Raw genomic sequence first — 14096 nt, 5'->3', positions numbered from 1 at the left:
TTATAATATTATTATGGGACCACTTGCGAAGTAACTATACTCTTTCAAACCAAAAATAAATATACTTATTTCCAAATCGGTCTAGGCGTCTTTGAGTAATCGGGGAACATAAATACATAAATAAAAACCGGCCAAGTGCGAGTCCGACTCGCGCACTGAGTGTTCCGTACTCGGGTATTTTTTTCAATATTTTGCACGATAGATCAAAAACTATTATGCATAAAAATAAATAGAAATCTGTTTTAGAATGTGCAGGTAAAGCCCTTTCATATTATACCCCACTTGGTATAGTTATCTTACTTTGAAAATTGAAACAGATTTTAATATTACATGATATAACCACCAATTCGCGCTTTTCAGATTTATTCCTGTATTTGTACTATAAGACCTACTTATCTGCCAAATTTCAAGATTCTAGATTAACGGGAAGTACCCTATAGGTTTCTTGACAGAGAGACAACAAAGTGATCATAATATAAGGGTTCCGTTTTTTCTTTTGAGGTACGGAACCCTAAAAATATTTTTTTTAAAAGATTCCGACGAATTGAGACCCTCCTCCTTTTTTTGAGGTCGGTTAAAAACGACGGTGAGCGTGCGGCGCGGCACTTGTGTCTACTGCGGAACAGACAGACAGACAGACAGACGAACGGACAGCTTCCGTTTCGGTGGCGTTATTCGGGTACGGAACCCTTAAATGAATAGAATCAGTTAGTTTTGTATATCAAATCAATTTTGATGTTTGTTTGATACTCGATGCGGCCTTCTTACTGTCACAGCACAGCGATGACAGGCGAGTCATCGATTACAGAAACAGTAAGAGATAAAGCATTAGCCACACTGTGGCCAAATAAAACACAGTTTTAATAAAAATAGTATATTTTACACCGTGACCTGACTAGAGCATACTATCTGCTAACACATAATCACCCTCGGCATTTAGGACTACAAAGAAACGTGTTGATTGTCTACTTACTGCGCCACTCTTGTTAGAATCGACTCTACGGTCTTGGCGCGTCATTTTGACTCCAAAACCTGTCTTAGCGTAGAAAAGGGAATAAATCTATTATTTGAGTTTGTCACTCAAACATCTACACAATATTGTAGGCACGTTTATAAGGTCTCGGGTGCTCGCGGGATGTCCTATTAACTTATAATCTCTAATAATAAAATAATATTAAGTATACATAAAGTACAGAATGTGTCGGAATCTAATAGGAACAATCGAGTGATGCCTCACAATAACTAATAGCTACGAAGCACAAAATACAAGTACATATTTACAAACATTTCCACGTCCACGTGTCGGAGAGATGTGAGATGTACAACTCCCACAGCACGCCCGCCGTCTCCGCTCCGCCGGAGGCTCGCACTCCGCAGCTGCGCTGGTTCCTGGACGAGGAACTGCGGCGGGCGGCGGCGGGCGGCGTGCACCTCACACGCGGCAGCACTCCCGAGTCCCGCGTCGACCCGGCCCCGTGAGTTGCTCGTGCACTAACTTATAACCGAAAGTCCTGATAATGTTCGCAGCACTAAACTAACTCCACTAGGCCGCGCTCAGTTGGCCATCAGCTTCTCCAGCAGGTCCTGCAGCGCCAGCGCTTTGGCGAGGCGCCGCCGGAACTCCTGGAATAACACAAATTGTAGTGAGTTTTTAATATTCTCAATCCTATGAAAAAATTATTATGATATAACAATGAGATGGATTCGCTTTTAAAAAAACCCCCAGCGCGCCTCCGATGTACACCGAGCACGTTCCGCAGCCTCGCAACTCTGTGCCGACGCGAGCACTGATCATCGGCGATGTCGGCTGCGGCTCGCGACTCCGCGACAAACTGACTGCCGCCCCTGTCGTGATCGCGAGTGTCGCTTCCGCATTTTATGAAAAGACAGCAGCTGACAGCAGAAAACGTGACTCGGGTCAATCGTCGTCTCAACCGATAGGCTCCGGGATCCCGAGGAACTCGAACGGCAGTCTCGCACCGAAAACCGCAGCGTCGGAAGATCCCTCGCCAGGTGAGGGCGCGACGATCACTGTGAGGCCCGACAGAGACGCACCTGGTGCAGCCGGAGGCCGAGGGCGGGCTCGCGCGCCGCGAACATGTCCCCGCTCATGAGGCACAGCGCCTTGCCGTTCATGGGGAAGCGCTCCGCGCGCGCGCCGCGCCGCGCCGCCCACGCGCCCACCTCGCGCCGCGACCAGCGCCGGGGATCTGCCAACAACCAGCTCGTTTACAACTATGCAACATATAGCTATTGCAAAAGCTGGGGGGGGGGGGGGGGGTGAAAGAGTGTGATATTTGCCCCAAAGTCGTGATAGCAAGTGTAGGGTACCTAGCGGCAGGTCGTCCTCGGCGCACGCGCGCGCCTGCAGCGCGCTCCACAGGTGCTCCACGCGCGGCGGCGGCGGCGCGGGCGCCGGCATGCTGCGCGCTGCAACAAACGACACACCTCGTCACTATCGCCGCTACACTCTCAGGTTGCAGGAAAGCGTACATACTTTGAATTTTCTCAGACCGAATGAAACCGAAAAAAAATCATAAGTTCTTATCTAAACAGCAGCGTTGTTTACGGAGTTGTTATCTTGAAGCGATCATCTTACTTCTGTAATCGTTACACCAGACGCCAAGGACGGCCACCGCCATTAGCGCGTCCTGTTACAATAGAAAAAACGAGCTGAAAGAAAACATTCTACCGTATAATTACATAATGGCAGCCATTTTAATCCGTCATTAGTACGGACGCGTGACCCACATCCGGTTTCCGGCGGCATGGTGGCGGATTCGAACGTTCGGTTTCCGCGGCGCCGCGCTCGATGTTTTATTCTCGTTTCCCGATTTTTGTGTGTAACGGATTTTCGACTACATTGTTGAGCATTCGCTGTTGGCGCGGGCGGAGGAGCGAGGACGAGCGGCCGCCGCATTGTGGCACGCCACTGCTATGCGGCAATGCGCGCGTAACACAATCACCCGCCGGCTGATGTGAATATTTAAATTACAGTTACCAATTTCGGACGATCGGGTGATATTGCAGAGGAACAGAAGACTAAGTAACACGATGTGGTCGATACCAGAATTGTGCTGCAAACGAGAGCTGTTGGCCTACTTACACAATCGTCCGCAGTGACTCTACAGCTGCTAGTGGCATTCTCCAGCAGTATCCGGCACTCTTCAGAATGTATTATGTCTATATTACATTCTACTATTGAGGAGTCGATTAAACGCATCGCTGTCATTCGGAAATTCATCGATTATTTGTTGCAATAAGGGCCATAAAAGTGTTTAGGTTCGGTGTAATTTAGGTTAAAATGTTTTCCCAATTTGACAACTCTTCTCGGGTAGGAAAGGCTTTGTCAAGTCCCGGTCGGCAGCAAGTGACGGGTACTTAGTTGCGTACGTTGCGTACATTTTCTTTGAGGTTTAAGCTTCGTAAAGCATAAATAACAAAACATTTTTATAGTTCAGGTCCCTAGAAACAGAAACAGTAGAAGTAAGCATTTTTGGCCAATCGTCGCTATCTGTGGGAGGAAGCGCGGATGGACGTTCCATAATCGAAATCGACACTTCCGGCGTCGCGTGTGGAGGAGGTTTTGTGTTCGCTCGTGGTTCTATTGCGCATTGTCTCCGCGACAGGAACCCTCGCGCAGCTGATGCTGACGACGCGCGGCCGCTATTGCACCGGGAGCACTGCTTTGACAGCGTCAACCTCACACTCGACTTTACCACGACGATCTCACACACCACGGGAAAAATCTAGAATATAGCTTTTGCTTTGCAACCTTTGCTTGTAGAGGGCGAGGCCGTCACACAGATACAGTGGCACTATTAATATTATTAATTCATTAGGTCGAGGGGCCCGAGACCAGAACAATCTATGGGTGTTTGGGGTCATCGATTTGGTATTAACAATGAATGGCGTGGTGGTATTGTAAGGGGAGCGACTGACTGTGCGGCAGCGGGGAGTCGTCGTGCAGCGCCGTCTCATGTCTACCTCGTCTTGGACTGAGGATGTTACTTGTGAGTTCAGTTGTGACTTGCAATTTGCATCTGAAACGCTATCGAGTACCCGATTCGATCAGAACACAAGACAACACAAGAAGTTTTTTGTTTGAGAAATCGGAGGCGTGTGGCGCTTGCTGCACAGTGCACATCTGAGAGCAGAATGCAGATATCAGAGAATAGCATCAATAAATTCCAATATTTAGATTCGTGTATCAGCGAGTGTAGAGGCCGCTCCACGCTGCCCGCTGACTCGCGTCGTGGTTGACGGCGCCAGCGCGGCGGCGCGCGTGGTGACGTCACGAGCGGTGCCGCGCCGCTGATAGTGAAAGTGCGCACTGACTCATGACTTTATCACGTTGTGACGTAGGCGTACTTCCCAGTTACCTACCTACCTATAGTTAGTGTACATTTTCGATACTCCTACGCCTCGTGGCGTGTTGGCATGGTGGCGCGTTGAGAAGCTAAAAAACAAGGGCTTCTTTGCTTATGTACCTACTTTCCCAATCCATCAATGACTTTCCCATATATAAAAATAGGTAACCCATAAACTCTCAAAACTTTCTTTCGTTATCTAGGTATTTGAATTTTTCGCAAAATATCTCGCCGCTTTTACGAAATTATGTCGACGACGCCCACAGAATCCTATATCTTCTCGTGGATCTGCACTCTTTGACTTCTCCATCTTTTACAAATACGACAATTCGCTTTCTCGATTCTCTACAATCTACATCCAAACAGCTAGACCTCCTTTCGAATGCAACCCACACAGAGCGGAACCGAGCCACGTACAACTGTACTGCACGGTCACGCTTCCCACTTCGTGTGAGAGATTCCCGCCATTGTCTGTCGGAGCGGAGCGGAAATATGCGAAAGTCGTTATACGCGATTACAGGTTGGCGGGAAGCGACACACAGCTGTCTCAGGCCACAGCTCAGGCCGTGTGTGGGAAAGCCTCGAACTCTACGAGATACAGGATTACCAGTTTTTGGAGACGTTTTCATTTAAGAGAACAATACGTGAGTACCCAAAAGAATACAAGCTACGAAAGTACTACCTATATTTATTGAATATTACTGAAAATTGTTTATTTCGTCATGTTTTTATAAACTCACTGTTTTTTGGCCTGTTTGTTTGTTTGTCCATCTGAAAAAATAATTCAATTCATCTTAAACTAACTTCTCGATGAACTAGAAGTTTCAAATTTTAACTGAATGAAAATGCAATAATTACTCGCTTGGTTGTCTCTGTGTTTGTTACTTTGTTTGTTCGTCTGTTCGGAACGCAATCGATAATTAGACTCACTTCGTACCAGACCAAGTAGCTCTAGTAACTTTTAATTTCAATCATAGAGTACAGATAAATAAATTAACAAACTAAATTAAATTATGAAGCTCGCCCGACTTCATACATACATTACACGTGTAGAAACAAAAATTATTTTTCACTTTTTAGTGTTTGTGGTTTTTGAAGTCGGTTTTAATTTTCTTTTGAATTTTTTTAATCCACGATTTTTATTGGCCCCACTGTACTATAATATATGCTATTACAGTTATAGTTCTATAATAAACTTTTCTGTGTATTAAGCTATTACACTGATCATAAGCTCTTCTATCCATTGAGGAGTTCTGTTCTCCGTCTCCGAAGATATTCATCAGATCTTCACCTTTATAATATTATTATGGGACCACTTGCGAAGTAACTATACTCTTTCAAACCAAAAATAAATATACTTATTTCCAAATCGGTCTAGGCGTCTTTGAGTAATCGGGGAACATAAATACATAAATAAAAACCGGCCAAGTGCGAGTCCGACTCGCGCACTGAGTGTTCCGTACTCGGGTATTTTTTTCAATATTTTGCACGATAGATCAAAAACTATTATGCATAAAAATAAATAGAAATCTGTTTTAGAATGTGCAGGTAAAGCCCTTTCATATTATACCCCACTTGGTATAGTTATCTTACTTTGAAAATTGAAACAGATTTTAATATTACATGATATAACCACCAATTCGCGCTTTTCAGATTTATTCCTGTATTTGTACTATAAGACCTACTTATCTGCCAAATTTCAAGATTCTAGATTAACGGGAAGTACCCTATAGGTTTCTTGACAGAGAGACAACAAAGTGATCATAATATAAGGGTTCCGTTTTTTCTTTTGAGGTACGGAACCCTAAAAATATTTTTTTTAAAAGATTCCGACGAATTGAGACCCTCCTCCTTTTTTTGAGGTCGGTTAAAAACGACGGTGAGCGTGCGGCGCGGCACTTGTGTCTACTGCGGAACAGACAGACAGACAGACAGACGAACGGACAGCTTCCGTTTCGGTGGCGTTATTCGGGTACGGAACCCTTAAATGAATAGAATCAGTTAGTTTTGTATATCAAATCAATTTTGATGTTTGTTTGATACTCGATGCGGCCTTCTTACTGTCACAGCACAGCGATGACAGGCGAGTCATCGATTACAGAAACAGTAAGAGATAAAGCATTAGCCACACTGTGGCCAAATAAAACACAGTTTTAATAAAAATAGTATATTTTACACCGTGACCTGACTAGAGCATACTATCTGCTAACACATAATCACCCTCGGCATTTAGGACTACAAAGAAACGTGTTGATTGTCTACTTACTGCGCCACTCTTGTTAGAATCGACTCTACGGTCTTGGCGCGTCATTTTGACTCCAAAACCTGTCTTAGCGTAGAAAAGGGAATAAATCTATTATTTGAGTTTGTCACTCAAACATCTACACAATATTGTAGGCACGTTTATAAGGTCTCGGGTGCTCGCGGGATGTCCTATTAACTTATAATCTCTAATAATAAAATAATATTAAGTATACATAAAGTACAGAATGTGTCGGAATCTAATAGGAACAATCGAGTGATGCCTCACAATAACTAATAGCTACGAAGCACAAAATACAAGTACATATTTACAAACATTTCCACGTCCACGTGTCGGAGAGATGTGAGATGTACAACTCCCACAGCACGCCCGCCGTCTCCGCTCCGCCGGAGGCTCGCACTCCGCAGCTGCGCTGGTTCCTGGACGAGGAACTGCGGCGGGCGGCGGCGGGCGGCGTGCACCTCACACGCGGCAGCACTCCCGAGTCCCGCGTCGACCCGGCCCCGTGAGTTGCTCGTGCACTAACTTATAACCGAAAGTCCTGATAATGTTCGCAGCACTAAACTAACTCCACTAGGCCGCGCTCAGTTGGCCATCAGCTTCTCCAGCAGGTCCTGCAGCGCCAGCGCTTTGGCGAGGCGCCGCCGGAACTCCTGGAATAACACAAATTGTAGTGAGTTTTTAATATTCTCAATCCTATGAAAAAATTATTATGATATAACAATGAGATGGATTCGCTTTTAAAAAAACCCCCAGCGCGCCTCCGATGTACACCGAGCACGTTCCGCAGCCTCGCAACTCTGTGCCGACGCGAGCACTGATCATCGGCGATGTCGGCTGCGGCTCGCGACTCCGCGACAAACTGACTGCCGCCCCTGTCGTGATCGCGAGTGTCGCTTCCGCATTTTATGAAAAGACAGCAGCTGACAGCAGAAAACGTGACTCGGGTCAATCGTCGTCTCAACCGATAGGCTCCGGGATCCCGAGGAACTCGAACGGCAGTCTCGCACCGAAAACCGCAGCGTCGGAAGATCCCTCGCCAGGTGAGGGCGCGACGATCACTGTGAGGCCCGACAGAGACGCACCTGGTGCAGCCGGAGGCCGAGGGCGGGCTCGCGCGCCGCGAACATGTCCCCGCTCATGAGGCACAGCGCCTTGCCGTTCATGGGGAAGCGCTCCGCGCGCGCGCCGCGCCGCGCCGCCCACGCGCCCACCTCGCGCCGCGACCAGCGCCGGGGATCTGCCAACAACCAGCTCGTTTACAACTATGCAACATATAGCTATTGCAAAAGCTGGGGGGGGGGGGGGGGGTGAAAGAGTGTGATATTTGCCCCAAAGTCGTGATAGCAAGTGTAGGGTACCTAGCGGCAGGTCGTCCTCGGCGCACGCGCGCGCCTGCAGCGCGCTCCACAGGTGCTCCACGCGCGGCGGCGGCGGCGCGGGCGCCGGCATGCTGCGCGCTGCAACAAACGACACACCTCGTCACTATCGCCGCTACACTCTCAGGTTGCAGGAAAGCGTACATACTTTGAATTTTCTCAGACCGAATGAAACCGAAAAAAAATCATAAGTTCTTATCTAAACAGCAGCGTTGTTTACGGAGTTGTTATCTTGAAGCGATCATCTTACTTCTGTAATCGTTACACCAGACGCCAAGGACGGCCACCGCCATTAGCGCGTCCTGTTACAATAGAAAAAACGAGCTGAAAGAAAACATTCTACCGTATAATTACATAATGGCAGCCATTTTAATCCGTCATTAGTACGGACGCGTGACCCACATCCGGTTTCCGGCGGCATGGTGGCGGATTCGAACGTTCGGTTTCCGCGGCGCCGCGCTCGATGTTTTATTCTCGTTTCCCGATTTTTGTGTGTAACGGATTTTCGACTACATTGTTGAGCATTCGCTGTTGGCGCGGGCGGAGGAGCGAGGACGAGCGGCCGCCGCATTGTGGCACGCCACTGCTATGCGGCAATGCGCGCGTAACACAATCACCCGCCGGCTGATGTGAATATTTAAATTACAGTTACCAATTTCGGACGATCGGGTGATATTGCAGAGGAACAGAAGACTAAGTAACACGATGTGGTCGATACCAGAATTGTGCTGCAAACGAGAGCTGTTGGCCTACTTACACAATCGTCCGCAGTGACTCTACAGCTGCTAGTGGCATTCTCCAGCAGTATCCGGCACTCTTCAGAATGTATTATGTCTATATTACATTCTACTATTGAGGAGTCGATTAAACGCATCGCTGTCATTCGGAAATTCATCGATTATTTGTTGCAATAAGGGCCATAAAAGTGTTTAGGTTCGGTGTAATTTAGGTTAAAATGTTTTCCCAATTTGACAACTCTTCTCGGGTAGGAAAGGCTTTGTCAAGTCCCGGTCGGCAGCAAGTGACGGGTACTTAGTTGCGTACGTTGCGTACATTTTCTTTGAGGTTTAAGCTTCGTAAAGCATAAATAACAAAACATTTTTATAGTTCAGGTCCCTAGAAACAGAAACAGTAGAAGTAAGCATTTTTGGCCAATCGTCGCTATCTGTGGGAGGAAGCGCGGATGGACGTTCCATAATCGAAATCGACACTTCCGGCGTCGCGTGTGGAGGAGGTTTTGTGTTCGCTCGTGGTTCTATTGCGCATTGTCTCCGCGACAGGAACCCTCGCGCAGCTGATGCTGACGACGCGCGGCCGCTATTGCACCGGGAGCACTGCTTTGACAGCGTCAACCTCACACTCGACTTTACCACGACGATCTCACACACCACGGGAAAAATCTAGAATATAGCTTTTGCTTTGCAACCTTTGCTTGTAGAGGGCGAGGCCGTCACACAGATACAGTGGCACTATTAATATTATTAATTCATTAGGTCGAGGGGCCCGAGACCAGAACAATCTATGGGTGTTTGGGGTCATCGATTTGGTATTAACAATGAATGGCGTGGTGGTATTGTAAGGGGAGCGACTGACTGTGCGGCAGCGGGGAGTCGTCGTGCAGCGCCGTCTCATGTCTACCTCGTCTTGGACTGAGGATGTTACTTGTGAGTTCAGTTGTGACTTGCAATTTGCATCTGAAACGCTATCGAGTACCCGATTCGATCAGAACACAAGACAACACAAGAAGTTTTTTGTTTGAGAAATCGGAGGCGTGTGGCGCTTGCTGCACAGTGCACATCTGAGAGCAGAATGCAGATATCAGAGAATAGCATCAATAAATTCCAATATTTAGATTCGTGTATCAGCGAGTGTAGAGGCCGCTCCACGCTGCCCGCTGACTCGCGTCGTGGTTGACGGCGCCAGCGCGGCGGCGCGCGTGGTGACGTCACGAGCGGTGCCGCGCCGCTGATAGTGAAAGTGCGCACTGACTCATGACTTTATCACGTTGTGACGTAGGCGTACTTCCCAGTTACCTACCTACCTATAGTTAGTGTACATTTTCGATACTCCTACGCCTCGTGGCGTGTTGGCATGGTGGCGCGTTGAGAAGCTAAAAAACAAGGGCTTCTTTGCTTATGTACCTACTTTCCCAATCCATCAATGACTTTCCCATATATAAAAATAGGTAACCCATAAACTCTCAAAACTTTCTTTCGTTATCTAGGTATTTGAATTTTTCGCAAAATATCTCGCCGCTTTTACGAAATTATGTCGACGACGCCCACAGAATCCTATATCTTCTCGTGGATCTGCACTCTTTGACTTCTCCATCTTTTACAAATACGACAATTCGCTTTCTCGATTCTCTACAATCTACATCCAAACAGCTAGACCTCCTTTCGAATGCAACCCACACAGAGCGGAACCGAGCCACGTACAACTGTACTGCACGGTCACGCTTCCCACTTCGTGTGAGAGATTCCCGCCATTGTCTGTCGGAGCGGAGCGGAAATATGCGAAAGTCGTTATACGCGATTACAGGTTGGCGGGAAGCGACACACAGCTGTCTCAGGCCACAGCTCAGGCCGTGTGTGGGAAAGCCTCGAACTCTACGAGATACAGGATTACCAGTTTTTGGAGACGTTTTCATTTAAGAGAACAATACGTGAGTACCCAAAAGAATACAAGCTACGAAAGTACTACCTATATTTATTGACAATGTTAAGTAGGTATTTAACCGTAAGATATCTATCTAATGCCCAACAAAGATTTCAATCGACGATGTAAATGTCTGATGAGTGCCGCAGATACGGCCTACTTCCTGACAGATAGTGCAAGCTGTGGACATTGCAATGAGTTGGCTGTCCCTTGCTACATGGCCATTGTACCTGCCTATGCGATCGTTTCGTCAACGACTTAGTTCGTTGCGTATCGTAGTATTTTATTTTATTTATGGGTTCAAGGTAAAATCGGCAGATGCCTGTATTCTTCGGTCGCGACTCGGCTGTATGGAGTGTGGCGAGTCGCGGAGTGTGGCTCGGGCTCGGCAGAGAACAATGGCGCAGCGCCATTGCGGCTTCCGGTATCGACACACGCCACCGGAACACGACGCACTCGCTGCACAGCCACTTCTTACGCAGTTACGCCACACTTCCTCGATATTTAATTCTTTCCTTCCGTCTCCAGTCTTTGTATTGTCTAACAGAGCTGGAGCTAACTATTTAGGTAAGTACATTGTTTAGGCTGCCGAGATCACGGTACGCGAGTAACTGCCGGCGGCGCGTCCCGACTCCCGACTCCCGAGCTTTCCTCATCTCCGAAAATCTTTATCAGTTCTTCGCCAAATTAAAATTACACTTAGGTAGGTATGTGCCTGATAGTAATAATAATTAAATCAAAAATAATTATGACCAAAATCGAAAAATTCTACTTGCAGCGAAATAATATTATAACCTCTGGTTTTAAAGTGAGATAACAAATTAAATTTATAATTTACTAACAATCAATAAACATTAAGCATTAAACCTAAGAAATACAATAACAATGTTAGAATAATAAATTACAACCCGCATAACAATATAAAACCACGATGTTACAAATCAAGATTAAGTAATTTAAAACTTACATTATTTTAATTAACGCTAAGAATCCTTTCCTCCGACAGAACTGCACTTTCACTTATTTGTTTGATTATTATATTATTACACTGATTTACTTTAATCTTGTACTATTCCTCCGATAAGTCTTAATTAAACAGCGTAAATAAAATCGGTCGCAGAGGTGTACCACACACGTCTATCGCTGCCGAGTGCCGACTGCCAAAACACGAATGAATTCGAAATTCGAATTCGAACGAATGAAAAACGAAAACAACAATGAATACAAGATTTAACATACCGCTAAAAGTCTTAAATCATTTAACTCGCAAGAGACTTTATGCCGTAATACAACGCAATAAGCTTTATGTTCTAGAAGCACGAGATTAGCAAGTAGCTACTGGCGGCGTCGGCTTACGTCGGAGCCGGATGCGGGTGCGGTTGCATTTCTGTTTGGCGCGTTTAAATTCACAACAGCAAGAGCGAGATGCAAGATTGTTTTTGAGAATCAATAATGAATTCACGCATCCTGTCAGCGTGTGGCTCTGAAACTAATCGTTTCCGCATCGGCCCACAATCGAAAAACGACTTATGCGCACGGTTCATGATTTTGAATGTAAAACTCTATTCTGATGAGGTAATAATACTTTATGTTGTACCTGTAACCAGCGCGCTGTACTTTAAATGTTATGATGATTTGTCTCTCCACTTCCAGTTTTGCTGAATCTATAACAGGGGTGCCGCCGCCGGTGCCCGAAGCTATTTACAGTTTCCCGCCAAACTTATTTTTGGAAATGGCGCACGAGAGATACTTTTGCTGACGATTTCCTTTTAATTAACGTTTTTTACTTATGTTCCTTGCGGTCATGGGAAGTTATTAAAATGATGAGTGGAGAGTGGGGGCGGAATAGTAGATTATGCAACATGGGGATAATGTAATGTCTAACGTCACTGGCATCTGGATAAATTCCAAGCGAACGAGGGATTTTAGAGTAACTCCCGAGCGTAGCGAGGGTGTTGCATCTAGAATCCTGAGTGAAGCGCGAAGTTTAGGGGCGCCCAAGACTAACACAGCATTATCCCCAAGTCGAATACCTTCTCTGCTTTTCACACCTGCGAGACAATAAAATCAAAATCTTCGTATGCTTAAATAGGTACCTACCTACCTATCTATCTTTAGAAATATCCGAGAGACAATTATTGATGATGATGATGATCGTTTGCATCCGCCGCCAGCACTTCATTGTTACAAGAGTATTCTCCGCTCCGAAGACCTTCGCACATCCATCCGACGCTACACGAGACCATCCCGCGACACATCGACTTCAGTCAACAGTCTTCTTACACTTGCTTTATTTTGCATTTTAGGTACAATTGATGAGAACTATTATTGTTGAAAATTAAAACATATTCTTGGAATCGGCCCCTGTAACTATCTACCTAGTCCTTAGTTCTATTACCTATACCTACTTATGTTTCAAAGGAATTGCAAAGATTTAAAACTATTTGGAAGACAATTTAGTTTCTTCCGTTCATTTGTCCAGTTCCTAGTTCGTAGCGCGTACAATACAACGAGATTACACAGCTTAGTGCGTGGCTGTAGGTATAGCTACAGTTACAATGGCGCGGATGAGAGCCGAGAGCGCAGCGTCCCTTCCGGTGCTTCCGGTGCGACGACGACGACCGACCAGTACACATCACAGCGGAAATAGGAATCACACACAAAAACCTTTTGTTACGCCAATAAAGCGCACTAATAGAGTTTGTATGTATTTTTTTTATAAAGGCTTCACCTGACACGTCCGCGCACAACACGGCTTCAGTGTCGAGGCTTTGTTGGTTCCGGTCTCCAGTAGATAGTATATATGTCGACGAGGAAGCAGCTGAGCTACCGATCCAGGATCAGGCGGGAGGCGGCCCCTTCTTCCAATAAAATTCATTAAACAGAACAAATAATCTAATTCCTATTTCTATGCATCACTATAACAGTGAAGCGGTTGTAAAAAGGGTGTCCGGGTTCCGTCAGAGCGTTCTCCTCCCTGCCGGCAGCTCCGGCCGCGCCGGCTGCGGGGCGCAGCGCCGGCTGCGGGGCGCAGCGCCGGCGTCGGCAGCAGCGCCGCTTCACTGCAGTGTGTTCCACGTGCTAGAGTATAACAGATGCCTGTGCCAATCGTTTTCGGCACAGTTCAGCGAGAATTGTATTATTTTTTGTTCACCCCGTAGAGAGAGTATACTTAGTAAGACTTACGGACCTGCCTATTTCGCAGTCGATTTTTAAATTTTTAATTTGTTTTTAACTCCTAAAAAAGTGTACGACAAACAAATAAGTTAAGCACTGAGTATCCTGCATTATTATTATAATTAGGTTTTAACTAGACGCGCCAATGTCGCGGACATCTGGATAGTTCCACTTGTTCCGCTGCGCCCGCGCCGCGCACGTGACGTCACACACGCGGCCGCGCACGTGACGTCACACGCGGCCGCGTCA

At 46.4% G+C, this 14096-nt stretch overlaps 2 protein-coding genes across 2 annotated transcripts; both read right to left on the bottom strand.

The window, feature by feature from the left end:
• Positions 1 to 864: 864 nt before the first annotated feature.
• On the bottom strand, positions 865 to 2443 carry LOC123870708. The gene is made up of 3 exons (XM_045914081.1): positions 2332 to 2443; positions 2056 to 2210; positions 865 to 1623 (listed from the first exon to the last, which is right to left on the bottom strand). The coding sequence occupies exons 1-3, from the start codon at positions 2420 to 2422 to the stop codon at positions 1555 to 1557; spliced, it is 315 nt and encodes a 104-aa protein (XP_045770037.1). The 5' UTR covers positions 2423 to 2443; the 3' UTR covers positions 865 to 1554.
• Positions 2444 to 6527: 4084 nt separating this feature from the next.
• LOC123871421 lies at positions 6528 to 11841 on the bottom strand. The gene is made up of 4 exons (XM_045915219.1): positions 11638 to 11841; positions 7995 to 8093; positions 7719 to 7873; positions 6528 to 7286 (listed from the first exon to the last, which is right to left on the bottom strand). Exons 2-4 carry the CDS (start codon positions 8083 to 8085, stop codon positions 7218 to 7220), a joined length of 315 nt encoding a protein of 104 aa, XP_045771175.1. The 5' UTR covers positions 8086 to 8093; positions 11638 to 11841; the 3' UTR covers positions 6528 to 7217.
• Positions 11842 to 14096: the final 2255 nt, after the last annotated feature.

This window comes from Maniola jurtina, chromosome 13 (genome assembly GCF_905333055.1).
Source record: "Maniola jurtina chromosome 13, ilManJurt1.1, whole genome shotgun sequence".
NCBI lineage: Eukaryota > Metazoa > Arthropoda > Insecta > Lepidoptera > Nymphalidae > Maniola > Maniola jurtina.
The sequence above is the reverse complement of the archived record's forward strand: the minus strand, read 5'-3'. Positions and strand labels throughout refer to the sequence as shown.

Excerpts from the sequence above, each read along its gene's own strand:
- LOC123870708 (XM_045914081.1), bottom strand. The coding sequence starts at position 2,422 with ATGCCGGCGCCCGCGCCGCCGCCGCCGCGCGTGGAGCACCTGTGGAGC. Across the intron at positions 2,211-2,331 it reads CGAGGACGACCTGCCGCTAG|ATCCCCGGCGCTGGTCGCGG; the intron begins GTACCCTACACT and ends GGTTGTTGGCAG. Across the intron at positions 1,624-2,055 it reads TCGGCCTCCGGCTGCACCAG|GAGTTCCGGCGGCGCCTCGC; the intron begins GTGCGTCTCTGT and ends GTGTTATTCCAG.
- LOC123871421 (XM_045915219.1), bottom strand. The coding sequence starts at position 8,085 with ATGCCGGCGCCCGCGCCGCCGCCGCCGCGCGTGGAGCACCTGTGGAGC. Across the intron at positions 7,874-7,994 it reads CGAGGACGACCTGCCGCTAG|ATCCCCGGCGCTGGTCGCGG; the intron begins GTACCCTACACT and ends GGTTGTTGGCAG. Across the intron at positions 7,287-7,718 it reads TCGGCCTCCGGCTGCACCAG|GAGTTCCGGCGGCGCCTCGC; the intron begins GTGCGTCTCTGT and ends GTGTTATTCCAG.